At 41.4% G+C, this 14831-nt stretch overlaps 2 protein-coding genes across 19 annotated transcripts in view; one reads left to right on the forward strand and one right to left on the reverse strand.

The window, feature by feature from the left end:
• The window catches only part of atxn2 (ataxin 2), a 30902-nt gene extending 27292 nt beyond the window's left edge, over positions 1–3610 (forward strand). For 13 of the 16 annotated variants that reach the window (XM_080038450.1, XM_080038461.1, XM_080038464.1 and 10 more), the window contains 4 exons: positions 15–212; positions 541–752; positions 1978–2155; positions 2809–3610. In XM_080038450.1, coding sequence (XP_079894576.1) covers positions 15–212; positions 541–752; positions 1978–2155; positions 2809–2837 — 617 coding nt within the window. In that variant the 3' untranslated portion in view covers positions 2838–3610. The remainder of the gene's footprint in view (positions 1–14; positions 213–540; positions 753–1977; positions 2156–2808) is intronic. The other 3 variants (XM_080038462.1, XM_080038463.1, XM_080038456.1) reach the window with 1 other exon arrangement.
• A 982-nt stretch (positions 3611–4592) lies between these two features.
• The window catches only part of sh2b3 (SH2B adaptor protein 3), a 63644-nt gene continuing 53405 nt past the window's right edge, over positions 4593–14831 (reverse strand). For all 3 annotated transcript variants that reach the window (XM_080044689.1, XM_080044690.1, XM_080044691.1), the window contains exons 5-8: positions 12169–12260; positions 11173–11387; positions 9308–9485; positions 4593–8276 (exon numbers count right to left, since the gene is read on the reverse strand). In XM_080044689.1, coding sequence (XP_079900815.1) covers positions 7933–8276; positions 9308–9485; positions 11173–11387; positions 12169–12260 — 829 coding nt within the window. In that variant the 3' untranslated portion in view covers positions 4593–7932. The remainder of the gene's footprint in view (positions 8277–9307; positions 9486–11172; positions 11388–12168; positions 12261–14831) is intronic.

Here is a 14831-nt window from a genome sequence, read left to right on the forward strand (position 1 = left end):
CTCCTGTCCCACAGTGTCTCAAGGGCCAATGCAGCAGTACCCCCATCCCAACGCCACCTTGCACCCTCACCAACAGCACCCCCAGCCCTCTGCCACGCCTACAGGCCAGGGTCAGCAGGGTGGGCCCCCGCAGCATGGAGGTCCTCCTAACCACCCAGCTGCCAGCCCAGTCCAGCACCAACAGCACCAGCAGGCAGCGGCAGGTCAGTACGGTCAGTTTGGAAGCTACACTTATCCTAAGACGTAGGGGCTGGGCGATCAAAAGAGCTCCATAGTGGCTCACATTTAAAATTGACGTTGATAACGATGATACACTTTGGACAATCATTTTCCATATGGATGTAGCCTACCTTCACAGCAGAAATAAACACAACAGCCAATCAGACTGCAGTTCTTACCTTTTAAGTACACACAAAAACATTTTTTTTACCATATCGCCCAGCCCTGCTAAGACGTCACTTTTGGAGCTATTTTGGATACTTTTCAAATTGAGTGCTTTTGCATTTTGTCTCTTTCATTTGTGTGTCCTTCCAAACACAGCGGCAGCAGCAGCCCAGGCCCTGCACATGGCCAACCAGGGCCAGCAGCAGCAGATGTACTCGGCCTTGGCCCCCACTCCCCCCTCCATGACCCCGGGGCCCAACCCTCAGTCTCCCCAGGCCTCCTTCCCCTCCGCGCAGCAGACCGTCTACATCCACCCACAGCAGGTGCAGCATGGCTACAACCACAACCACATGGCCCACGTGCAGCAGGTAGGTCCTAACACTTAACAACCACAGCAAGGGTCCCACATAGTAATCAGATGGCCAGTGTTTTTCCTGTGCCACGGTTTTAAAATGTGGCAGTGAGGAAACCTGGGATCAGTTCCAGCAGGTGTTTAAGTTTATGATTGGGTCATGTCTGGGTGTTGATAATGTGTTGATAGGTGCAGTGGATATTTTTTTTGGCAGGCTGACAAAAGGGATCGAGCTCGGGCTGTGTATCTCACTTTCTCTAGTTGTGGATGAAAGTGGCGCACGAACGGGATACGAAGGAAATAACAGTTTTCATGGATCCAGAAAAACACTCCCAGCAATGTTATTTCCCTGTAGCCTGAATAGAATAGGATAACCATGGCATGGAGGTTTAGGCCTTTTCTGTCTTTTAAAAGAAAAGTTCGCTATTCACGAACACACTCTTATTTGCTTCATTTAGAGAAATAGATCAGAAAGTTCCCTATCGATCCCTATGTTTGTAAAGAATAGAGATTGAGATTGAGTCGGGTATGTGCCCAGTTCAGACCAAAGATTCGCCTTGCAACTGCTTGCGACGAGACGGTTTTAGAACGTCGCGGGGGATAAATCGCAGCAGTGTGAACGTTAGTGTTAACATTTTTATTAGTTTGAGATGTTTGGTAGGTGTGGTTTTTAACTAGCTAAGCTAGTCTTCATATTTAAAGCCCCTGTTAACCCAAATCAACAAAATCCTCATGTAATTAAGATGATGTGGGCTATCCTCTGGTTCTAATTTTGAACCAATCACAGCAGTCCTCTTCTAAAATATTCTATAAAATCAATTAATGTTGCCATGGAGAGTACCATGGATTTAAATCTAACTCTCCAAAAGAAAGCAAAAGAGTGTATTTCTCAAGATGTTGATCTTTTCTTTGAACAAATACACGCTTGTTGACAGGAAACATCCCAGACATTGTATTTATATCATTGGTTGCTGCATGAAAGTGGACTTTTGTTGTCTCTGTGGTTAGGGATTATCCATCATTTGTGTTTTCCAGAGAATGCAATACTTAAGAGTCTTCTTTAAACACGGCCCCCCAGTCATAAACACAGATGGTGTGAATGTTGTTTCTCTGATGCCCGTCTGTTTGAGCTTTTCAATGAACTTGTCTCTCGTCCTTCTGTTTGTCTCACACTTTTACTCTGGCCGTGTCACACACACACACACACACACACACGCTAACACACTTTCTCTCACCCACAGGCCCACATGCAGTCTGGCATGGTGCCGTCTCACCACCCGGGGCAGACCCACCCCACCATGATGCTGATGGCCACCCAGGGACCTCCAGGGGGGCCACAGCAACAAATGCCCCAGACCGCCCTCAACCCCATACCTGTCTCCTCCACTACACATTTCTCCTATCTGACACATCCACAAGGTATGTTTGTTTTAATCATAACTGGAGTCACTGCAGGGTGGAGTCAAAAATGTAATACATTGCTAATTTATGCTTTCCTAATTTATGTCCTCCTTATTTACATCTAACGATCACATCTACCAGAAGAACATACTGAAAAATCAATGCTCTGCGCACTCGTATGTCCTGGCAGTAGTTCTCTTCTTTTATGATTGTCTGTCCCTACACATAGTCAGGTAGCTAATGCTAGCTAGCCAGCCGTATTGTCATATAAAGCTGTCTTTTTAGGAAGCAATGGGTGCGGATATATTAATGAGCACACTTTGTGCCTTGTGCCAGAAAAAAAACTTAATGCGGTCTATTTATCTGATTTATATTGGACATGTTTTAGGATTAAAAATAGATTATAAGAGTTCACATTATCATAGTCTCTAAAAAACACAAATCGCATGGCCAAAGTTTGTCTTTTCAATGCGAAATTCCCTATTTTGTTCTCCAGAAAGTGTTTCATTACGACTAACAACAAACTTTGGAACATTCTGTCTTGATTTGTCTATAATTCAGCAGCAGCTGACTTTAGTTTTTTAGGACACATGAATACAACAATGTGAACCTGTTAATTGTGGACAATCTCTGAACTTTTTCATTTCCCCCATTTTGTCTGTTCCGTGCAGTGCAACAACATCATCAGCAGCAGCTGTAAGATAGAGGGCGCCAACGAGCCGAGGGACCCGCTCTGCCACGGCGCTTCTCACCCAGAGCCTTCATAACCAGGCCATCAAGATAAACGAGAGCCTGCCCTCTCCTCTCCTCTTCTCTCTCCTCATCCTCACCAGACATGCTTCACATCAGCTTTTCTCTCCCCTCCCTCCCTCCCTCTCTCCCTCCCAGACTAGGCAATAACAGAATGTTAACAGGTTGATGCAGTGACATGTATTAACAAGCTAGACAGGCCTAACGGACAAGACTGCTTCAATCCAGCCCCTGTTCACACCCACATATCTGCAGACACACACACACACACACACACATAAACAAAACACACACACATACTTACTTTCAGGGGTCCCAAATTGCAATTCGAGTCAGCTTGCCAAGTAAGATGTGAAAGAGAGAATGAGTAACTAATCAGTGAGAGTGGAGAAGATAATTCAACTGGAACTTGTATTTTGTCTGCACCTTGTTATGAAAAAAAAAATCTTCCAACCTTTAGACAGTATTAATCTTACTGTTTATTGCTGCTGCTATGTGCTGCGTTTGTTTCCAGAATACACGAAAGGTTTCTAACCAAACTTAAAACGAAACATGACAAGAAGCTTCCTGTGAAATAAACTCGTGTTGGCAGCCAAAAGGACAGGAGAAACGTTATTTAAGAAATTATAATGGCTGAGGTGATCAGATCCCACGTCTCACCCGACCCTTATGTAACTTTTAAGTTAAAACTTTTACTTTGTAGATAATATAAATAATTTAAAAAATGAGCAAAAAAAATAAAAAACAATAAAAAAGTTTTAAAAACTGAATGGCTTCCTGTTGTTGCATTGCATTGTGGGTTCCTCATCTGTTGCACATGGGTAATGTAGTTTTTCCACATACATGTCCCTGGAAATACTCTTAGTAATTTGGACACGTTTCTTCACTGGTGTTTCCTGCCAAGTCACTTACCTTTCAAAATTCGTACAACCGTCGTTGTCAAGAAGAATCCTATTAACAATGATCTGAAAACATGTTTTTCTTCTTGAGCTAGCTCTCTTAAAGTGAGAAAGTGGTTGACCAAAATGCCTCCCTGAAAGACAGGATAAGAGCAGTAAGTACCATATTTTTGCAACCTTTCTGAACTTCATCCATCATGAAACAGTGAAAATGTTTTACTAGTTCATCACATTCTCAATATTTTGCAAAACCTGTAACTTACTCAGGGTTGCTACAATTTACGGCAACATAGATTTAAGATTGTTGAAGACTTAATATTCCACTTGGAATTAAATTCAAGACCTATTTTACAAAATTCAAAAGTGTGAAAAACGACATTCATTATTACTTTGGGATATGGACAATTTGTCCAGTGAAAAAGTAAAAATGTACACAAATTAATTTTAAATTGTATTTATGTCAATTATAACAGACACAACTATCAAACCAATTATGTTTCCATTAAATGTCACATGATAACAGATGTTACCATGCTAATCTGTGTGACGTTACTGTGAGAGGAATTCATATTAAAAAATGTTTTTATACCAATTGAGTTTTTTCAATTGCAATATTAGAAAACATGATTCATAAAAACCTATTCTCCCATGTTGTCTTAGCATTTTTAAAACATTTGAGAAATTGATTCAGGACTTTTTAACACCAATTGAAGCCTCTTTTTAAGGATCTGTAGGAACCCTGGTACTAGAAACACAAGACACTTCACGAACACACACAAAGCATAAGCTGGTGGTTCTTTTTTGTGGTTACGTTTATTTTACAAAAAGTCAAATATACAGTTGATATATATTTAATATAATTTAGATGCTTAGTACTGAAAAAGATGCAAACACAATGACATATTTTGTAAAAGCTGTTGTGATTTTTTCATTGGCTGTTGAGGGGAAGTTGGATTCAACTGGAATGTTTACAGTGCTAAGTTAAAAACAGGATGAACAGTATTGAGAACACATTACATTCATCAACTGGACATTTGAAAATAAACATACAGGGGGGGGGTGCTAAAGGTATTGCTGGTGCGGTTGCTTAGGATTTAAAAGACAAATGAGGTACACTGGGATTTTCTTAAGCGTTAACAGTAAGCGGTTTCTTGAAGACAAATCTGGGCGAAACCATGTAACAAAATCAGAAGACAACACAGTACGAAAATTTGGTAGTCCTGGTTTTTAAATATAGTATTATTTTATGGGAACTTTGGCATTCGTCAAATGTAATTTTTCTTCAGTTTTATGAGCAGGTGCAAACATAAAATTCTCACTCACTTAATTAATTCACCTAGAAGCCTCTGCTTACTTCCTACATACATATTACAAGAAAAAAACTTTAAAAACGGTGTGGATCCCTGGGCATCTCTCAGATATTGCACGGCGCAACTACTTACATCACACCCTGACCTTCGCAAAAAGAGGAAAAGCAACAGCAGCTTTCTGGCAAAGGCACAGTCATTCTCCCAAAGAAAAAAACATATCAACAAAGAGAGGGGACTGATAGTCAAAATAGTTATTGTTACCGTTGCTTTCTGCCTCTAGCAGAAATGAGACACAGAGGTGATGAGGGATTTGTTTAGACTTGGGGACATAAAGGCAGGAAGACCAACCGTACTTTTGCCAAAAACATCCTTGTTTTTGTTCCCCTTATAAACACTTTAAAGATGTCAGTCTTGATCATGATGATATATTAACGAGAACACAACCATTGTAAGAAAAAAAGTTTTCCTTTGGCAGACAAAGCTGACTTATTGCGTAACGAGGAGTAATCACAGCAGACTTACTCTGGTCGAGTTTGTGAGGAAATAAAGTTGCATTTCTCTTAATAAAAACAGGGAACTACAACGATAAAGACGGACAGAATCAGGTCAAGCCATACATTGAAGCACAGGTTTACTGAAGGGAAATCTTAATCAACTGCTAAAGTTAGTGTTAAAGCAAGGTTAGAAGACAGACAGACAAGTCCTAGCACACGATTTTACCAAAGGCACCCAGCTGCTAAGGGAAGTGAAGCTTCAGGTGTTGAGAAAGAAAGATTACAGGAATTTGGACATTTCATCTTCTGTTTGCGACTGCTCACTGTTTATGGGATATTCTGTGTTATCAGTGACGAGAAACTAGGCTGATTTCAAGGCCGAAACACAATAAAGTTTGGATCAACTTTGGGTTACAATCAGCTCTTTGGAGGCTTTTGAGGAATGCAAGACCATGAGGTGGATGAGATGACGTAAGCGTAAAAATGTATTTTCTTCGACAGTCCCTAATAGGTTTTTGTAATTGACTTTCTTGGTGGTGGTGTAAAGAAAATACCAAGAAAAATAAATTAATGCTATATGTGTAAAGGAAATTGAGGGAGACACGACGCATCTCCTAGAATAAAGTTTTGAAGAAGTTGTAAGAAAATAGATAGATGTAAATATTTACGGAGGCACTTGTGTGATGGCTTTGTCATGGTTTGATCATCTGAGTTTGAAAAAGGGTTTCTCAAAATAAATAAATAGGGACAAATTATTTCCTTGAGGCTAAAATACCGACTTGGATTCAATTCCTACTTTATTTTGGTCTCTAAGGAGGATTTCCCCCTCATGCGCTCTTTGAAGTAAAGCCTTTCAAGTTTCTGTTTTCTATTGGCAGTCTATAGTTGTGCATCATGCGCTCAAGAAGTCTTATTTTGGTAACAAAGAATACTTTTTATGCCACAAAGTCAATTCATTGGAGTCTTATTTAATTTTAGCATCATTCACACGTCACCACTAATGTTGAGCACTAGTAATGGAAAGAATATTTTGCCACAAAAAACTATTTTGAAATAAATTTAGTGGCAAAGAAATACCTTCTGACTTGGAAAATTGTCAGGAAATGTAACTTTGTATTAAGTGTTAGAAATGAACATGGAAATAAAATCCATCCATCCATTTTCCAAACCATTGCTCAGGGTTGCAGGATGAAAAAAAAATATATATCATCCCCCTTTCTTTGATTGCGTGGCAGAAATGAGTTCTGCGGGATCATGCAACACAAGCCCTCACTCATAAAGTTATTATGGGGAACCAACCGCCTTTGGTGCTTGAAATGTAACGTGATACTTTGGGATAATTTGGGTGGTAGTGAGTAACGGGACAGATCTTTACACACAGACTCTTGGGTGAATATTGTGCCACACAGAGATGTGCTCTTAAAACATCCTGTGTATGTCATCGTAACAGAAACATCCAAACACACACGCATGCCACAAGCAGCGACAAGTGCCCGCTGCCTTTGGTGAAAACAGAGCTGATGAAAGCTGATGGAGAATCATTTTTGTGGATCTTTGTGTTTGCTGCAGCAAAGGTTTGAAGGAGGCGGAAGCAGATCAGAAGATAGATCAGTAACTGCTTCCCAACTGACTTTAACCAAGTTTACCCCTTTTTACTTGAATTTTAAATTTTTCTACAAAATAATCTGTGTATAGAAAGAATACACATTGTTTCCAAAGTGAACTGAAAGCACTGTGCACTTCAATATATAATAATGCGCAAAAGTAGGAATATCTTATAGAGTGTATGGACACTCTAAAATAGAGTGCTTTTTCGTTGGGGTTTGTATAAAAAGGTGGGAGTGTGCTCCACACAAAATCCTGTGTGTGAAGAGTTAATGTCTTTTAAATATTTTAACAGGGGCACGTGATTTAACCAATTTCACAGGCTGTGCCTTCCCATCAGTTCAGGTTTAGTGCCAAAGAAGTTAAACCAATTTTTTTTTTGTTGCCTGGGCTCAAGGACAGCTACACGTGGCTCTCCCTCTCTCTCTCACACACAGAACCTCAACATTTTATTTAGTCGAGAATAATCATCATGGTCAACACTGTTACAAAACTCCCAAAAATACATTCACTGTGGACACTCGGGGGGTGGAGGTTGTGAACGTCTGACACTGGTAAACACACTCTCAGCACAGACAAAGTGAGTGTGTGCTGCATCGGATGTAGAATTGTTCGCTATAGTCACATTAGCTGACAGTGTCACACGGCCACATGAGGCTGGGTAACAAAATGTGTCTTTATGACCGTGTGTGACTGCCGTCTGTCAGAGGTGATGGAGGTGTATGTGACTGGGCCGGTCACAGCAACATGTACTGGTTGTCTATGGCACGCTTGCGCCCTCGCTCGGGCTCCAGCTCATAGTCTGAGTCCCTCTGAGGGATGTGTGGGTTGGGGTGGCGAAGCAACGGTCTCCTGCCCACCGATTCGCTGCGACGCAGAGGAGGCGGGGCTGATGGAGGAGGGGCAGGGGTGGGGCTACTGTGAGGCTGGGACACAGAGCTGGGCCTGGGCCTGCTGCTGCTGCTGGAGCAGGAGGAGGGAGGCTGACTGGAGCTGCGGGCCAGGCTGCAGTGAGCCAAGCTGGGCTCTGAGCTCCACCGGTGGAGGGAGAAAGGGACCAGGAGAGCGCCGGAGAGCTGACCTGAAGAAACATAACGAGAAGAGGACATTGGAGTTTTGGTGGCTTCTTGTTAGTTTTCAATGCACTGTCCAATTTTAAATTCATTTAAACATATTTTATATATGAGCCCATTTTGATGACAAGACAAAAAAAAACAATGCATGAAATTAAAAAGAAAATACACACAAATACTTGAATTATAGTTAAAAAAAAAAGTAGTTAGCAGTTATACAAAAAATAAATAAAAATGTATAATATTTTTGATGTTTGGTTAAGCATTACCTATGCCTAGTTAACTAATGATTAGTTAAGTGTAACCAATAATAAAAATAATAAACTTTATTTATACAACACTCTTCAAAACAAAGTAACAAAGTGCTTTACAAGATCAAAAACTGAACAGCCTAATCAAAAATAAAAGACATGGGGGCACTCCGGTGGTGTAGTGGATAGAGCGCGTACCATGTTGGCTCCGGCCTTCGTTGCAGTGGTCGCGGGTTCAAATCCGACCCGTGGACCTTTACCGCAGGTCATCCCCCCTCTCTCTCTCTGTCTCCCAATTTCAACTCTGTGCTGTCTAATAAAGCTTGAAAATGCCCAAAAAATATATTTAAAAAATAAAAAAATAATAATAAAAGACATTGATGATTGTTCAATTGTTCAACATTCAATGTTTTAAGTCGTTTTTGTGGCAGTAATTTTGTAAAATATCTTCAATAGAAAGATTCTGGAATTTAAGGATTAAGTGTTGAAAATTGTTTTGTAAAACTGTTTCCAATGTATCAATACTGAATTGATCCTCCCAAAAGGTACAAATGGAAATTAAAAACATGTTGCTCGGTAGTGGCTTGGATAAATTGTAATTGTATACCCAAGTCTGATGGTCTGATGCTTGTGTTTCTTGCCATATTGCACTCAAATCTGCTGTGTTCCCAGATTTCAGTAAATATTCAACTGCTATGTTACCGTAAAAATGAACACACAATCAGTGCTAAAAACACTCTCCCATCAATCCTTTTTTTGGTGATATAAGGTGAATGGTGAAGTCTCACCCTGTGATGGAGGGCTGGAGCCTGCCACTACGAAGCTGGACAGCGTGACAGCCCCGGCGGCTCCACACTCCAGTGGGATGGGGAAGAGGCGGAAGTGACTGAGCATGTCCATGACAGAGGGGAAGCGCAGGTGCTGCACCCTACACTGACCCCATTCTGTCAGAGAGAGGCGCAGGTGCTGCACAGAAAGAGGGGAGAAAAATGTCATGAAGAGGGAAGGCTTTCATACTGTTTGCATCATGGACTGAACTGCCCCTCCCCCTTTTCTTTAACCCTGTGGTCAGCAAGTGCCATTGCTGAATCTCCTCTTTTCAACCTGTCTGATATGCTTAGTTTCAGAGCTTTGTCTCTTTAAGCTCCGCCTTCCAAAAAGCCCAGTCTGCTCTGCTTGGCCCTGAATCCAACCGCCCATTTAATCTAACTGCCCATTAGATTTAAGGGGGATCCAAGGGTGTGCTTATCACAGGTGGTGATAATGTAAGTTAGCTTGGTAATGGGGGCGTGGTTTCTCCTCTTATCACCTATTTTGCAAAATAGTGTGATCAGGCCCTCAGTTTGGCATGTCCTGCTTTGTCAAACGCAGACCTGGGCATTTTGTGGCCCGCGGGCCACATCCGGCCCACTGACTGATTCTTAATTTTCCATTGACCTCACGTGGGCCAGAGACAAACGTAAATAAGTTTAAATCATGCATGGAATACAATGGCATTGCTTTTATTTTGAAGGCGAGTTTATATTTTGCGTGAGCGTATGCAGCTTTACTCTTCACTGGTTGTAAGTCGCAATTCAAAAAAAGGAGAAGAAGCTTGTATGTGCGCTGTTTAAGTGCGCTGCCGTGAGCTGCGTGCTGAAAAAAAGTGACTCAGAGCAAGCTACACAGTCAACCTCCGCACTCGGGGATTGGCGCTCGGGGAAGGGGTGGGTGGGGCGATAATATCAGACGGACAACCTGCTTGTACGTTCACTTGTCTGATATTATCGCCCCCCCTTCCCACTCCCCGAGCGCCGATTCCCAACGAGTGCAGAGGTTGGCTGTGTGTGTGGCTCGCCCCTCGCCTACGTGTGTGTGGCGGTGTGGATGTACGAGAGGGGTGCGAGATTGTAACGGGCGAACAAACAGGTCACGCAGGACATACCCCTTTATATTTTAGTGCCCATCTAATTTATATTCATATTTCTGTAGGAAATCCAGCTCCCAGAAGGCTAAATGATGTCAGCCACACAGGAGATAGTTGTTTACAGAGCACAAAAATCATCAGATTTAAACTTCCTCTCAAAGTTTACCAGATTGAGACATTTAACCTTATAATGTAAATAATAACCCAATAATAATAATAAAAATGTAATGGGGGGGGGGGGGCAGGATCTGTTTGATGGATTGTTTTATCCTGTACAGAGGACAATACAAGTAATAGATAATAATGAACACAAATTGTGTTGCAGTGTAGGATACTTATTTGTATTTGTTGTTATTTTCATTATTTTAAAGTCACCATAATGCAGGAAACAGTGGCTTTGAAGCTCAAATTGTCTGGGGGTGAACCACCCAAACCCTTCACTTTGGTTTAGGATATAGGTTGGGAAGTATGGCCAAGGTTCCCCTGCTGCTTGCATGTTTTGTTCACAATTGGTATGGTAAATGTTGATTAAGTGGTATAATGTTGGCATTTCCACTTTTTCTTTGCCATAACATTTACTGCAGTTTATCAAAACCATACACTTTACTTCTTTTTATGAAGAGATACGTCTAATATTGACCAGAATTGAGTTGAGCCTTTTGGTCCGGCCCTCCACAACAGTCCCTGATTCTGATGTGGCCCTTTGGGGAAATTAATTGCCCACCCCTGGTCAAACGTGAGACAAACCTTTGCTTTGCCCTGGTAGTTAAAGGTGAGGACGTAGTCTCCTCTGCGTGTCTCACTCTGTCGGACCAGAAAGACTCCATGTCCCTCCTGTCCAGAGCTCTGGACCAGGTAGGCAGCCTTGACGCGGGAGATGGGCCCATGGAACCATGGGTAGGAGAACAGGTAGTGATCCGTCTTCTGGACAACCTGCTCCGGCAGGGCAAAGGTGACGGGGCCTGGAGGGAGGAGCAGAGAAAAAACTCTTTTGTTCTGAATCCTGAAGCTGGACTCATCATTCATTTAAGATTCAATACTGATCAAATAATGTGTAGGCTAATGTGAAAGGTGCTGCTCGTAGTGATGAACTCATAATAAGTCACCCATTTAAGGCGCATTATCATGCTTTTTAGTTTTTGCTTTGTTTTATGGCCTACATCTTTTTTTTTGTTTCAGTCTCTAAACGAGGGGACACATAACCTGCATTCCAAATCTCATACTCTTTCTTTTTACTATTAAACATACTACAGCTGAAAAAGTACGTAGTTTGCATGCAGTTAGCACACAAATGGGACATACTTTTACTTATTTATGTCGTTATAACATCACGCCTTGAACTTGCCTCTTGCTCGTATATCAGTCACATTGCTAGTTAGTTTCACTCGGAGGCTCAGTCGATGTGACACAATTTCTGCTGTGCAGAGGATTGTGGGTCAGAAAAGCCAAAAAATCATGCTGATGTCCAGTTTAAAAGTTACGACCGTATGTAGAAGGGCATCTGGGTGTTTTTCAGCATGCTGCATTTGACTACATGTATTGGGTCTTTTTCTACCATACTAATTAGCAGGGAAGTATGGATATTGGAACCAGAACTGTGACTGGGTTTAACGTTATGGGTTATAGGTTTAAGGAGGACGCGTTTGCTTTGCAATGAATAGCACAACTACACCCTGATTATTAAAAGGATGTGTCTAATAGGTCTTTTACACAGGAGCAATGTCCTGTCAATTCACCACTCACTTTGGCTTCCTAACTCTGAGCTCCCTCTGGGATTGGCTGGAGACGAGCTGTCAGCCGGGGAGGGGAAGGGCTCCAGGTCCACACTGCCTGATCTGAAGCAAAAATAAACAGATTCAGGTTCCACACACTGTATCCTCTACTTCACCTGTATGTGCTCATTGAAGACACATCGAAAACAATCCTAAAATAAAAAAGAGGTAGGTGGGTGGATGGGTGGGTGGGTGTGTGTGTCTTTTATTGGTAGGCTGAGTCTAGTGAACATGGAGGAAACAGCAGGCTGAACGAACACAAAGACAGAGCACAGACAGGAAGTGAGTCCAGTTCACCAGTTCAGATCTGAACTAAGACTCACTGTTCTTCGCTTTCACTGCTCACATGCGCACATACACACAAGGCATACAGACAGTGTGTGTGTGTGTGTGTGTGTGTGTGTGTGTGTGTGTGTGTGTGTGTGTGTGTGTGTGTGTGTGTGTGTGTATACAGATGAGAACGGGAAGGTTAAAAAGGGAAGTCGGAGCAGGTCCTACTAAAATGCTGACTTTGAGTTTGCATTACTCTAAATAACAGGAAGACGGGTCTCCTTTCTCCTCACTCTGTGTGTGTTCTTATTCTTCCATCTTTTTGAGGACATTTTTAGCGATTCAGCAATGCTTCAAAGATCAGAGTTACAGTTCAGTATGCTTGAAACAAACTACACCTACCACATCCGACCACAACATAAGGGGAAAGTGTTTATACCCATGTTTAATGGCCCCACTCATCATAGCATCCTCACACTGTCTCCCTGATCTCTCTTTAGTCGTCTCAGCATGCAAATCATGCACAAGGGGATAATGGGCCATGCTTTTGACATTAAAAAGAGTTAAAACACAGGTGTTACTGATAACGCATAATAATAATAATAATAATAATAATAATAATAATAATAATAATAATAATAATAATAATAATAATAATAATAATAATAATAATAATAATAATAATAATAATAATAATAGCTCTATATTACTCGAGTGTCGCAATCAGTGTGACTGTGCGTGCACTTAAGCTATTGTAAATATTGCTGGGCTGATAAGTAACAAGACAGTAAAAAATGAATTATATTATTGGCAGATGGCAGATTTATAGCTTAATCCCAAAATATAAACCAGAGATATACAGGTCCAAAGACCGGAGACTAATAGTCAAGATGATTGTTTGTCGAACGCATCCCCACTAAATATTCCCACCTTCATGTTTCACTGTGGGTCTGATACACTGCAGTATAATTCTCTCTGTCATGTTTTTCTTTTCACATACAACCTTCTGTTACTGCCATTGGCCTAAGAAATGCCGTGTGGGTCTGGCAATATAGGGTCCACACACGCGCACACACTTTCTTGCTGAAAATATAAGCATGTGTCTTTTAATAAATGGCCGCACAAGTTTTGAAATGTTTTAATAAAAAAGAAGATTAGAAAAATGGATTTACATGAGCACTTAGACGAGCCAGTGCTTTGTGAAACATCTGAATAAACACTGAATTCAAGAGAGAACTCTGACCTTACTTCCACACTGAAAGAATATTCAATGTACTGCTGACTACTGTGTGTGTGTGTGTGTGTGTGTGTGTGTGTGTGTGTGTGTGTGTGTGTGTGTGTGTGTGTGTGTTTGCATTCCAGACATCTGCAAAAATGAGAAAGGTCCTGAGATTCTCCCAAGTGTCAGACCTCCCCCACACTTCCTTTCACAGGGAAATACACACTTGCGCAAAGACACACACACGCGTGCGCAGGCGCATACACACACACACACACAGATATGTATGCTCTGAACCATAAGGTCAAACTTATAAAAGCTGCTGATCAAGATACTTTTTCTGTTTTATAAATCTCTAATATTTCTGGGAATGTTTGTTTTTATTCCAAGGTGGACAGTAGAAAGGTGACAGGAGTTATATGGCAAGTCTCTAAGGGCTTCGCAAATCATACAGTCTACGATAATACCGGTGATAAAAAATGCCATATCGTGATATCCAGGATGTAGCGACACAATGACATATGACATATTTACATTACCTAACGCGCATGATGCTCAACAACGACACACACAACGACATTAGATGTCTGCGAGCGAGAGAAGAGTGTCAGCCCAGGCAGCAAGACTACAGTGTTTTCAACTAGTGCATACAATGTCCAAATTGGTGAAAATAGTAGACTTGATTAAAACGATAAAACACAAAGTTTCATGTTAAAAATCAGCGATTCTCCGACATACACAGGTAATCAGGGGGGGAAGAGTAGTCGGCTGGGAATGCTTTAATGTCTGAATATTTGGCCGACGCAAAGGGGAAAACCTGGTACCTAGGTTACTTTTGTGTTCATGTTTGACTTAAGCTGTGTCCCTGTATATAATACTTTGTCACTTCTATTGCTGCTGCTCCCACTTTGTGGCAATAGACGCTTTGACATACGTAGTCTGTCATCAATGAGTTAGCTAGTGGGAAAAGAAGCATGGAAAATGCACTTCATTTGTTTTTCACTAGTAAATACTGCTGCCTGCAAGCTGCAAGCACCAATAAAATGTTCTGCTCTTTTTTCCCTCCACTTCATAAATATCATTATCGCAAACTTGACATATCGTCTTGTAGCTTTGAGGCTATATTGTCCACCCTTGTTCCAACA

The sequence above is a fragment of the Ammodytes marinus genome (genome assembly GCF_949987685.1).
Source record: "Ammodytes marinus genome assembly, chromosome: 2".
In the NCBI taxonomy this organism is placed as follows: domain Eukaryota; kingdom Metazoa; phylum Chordata; class Actinopteri; order Uranoscopiformes; family Ammodytidae; genus Ammodytes; species Ammodytes marinus.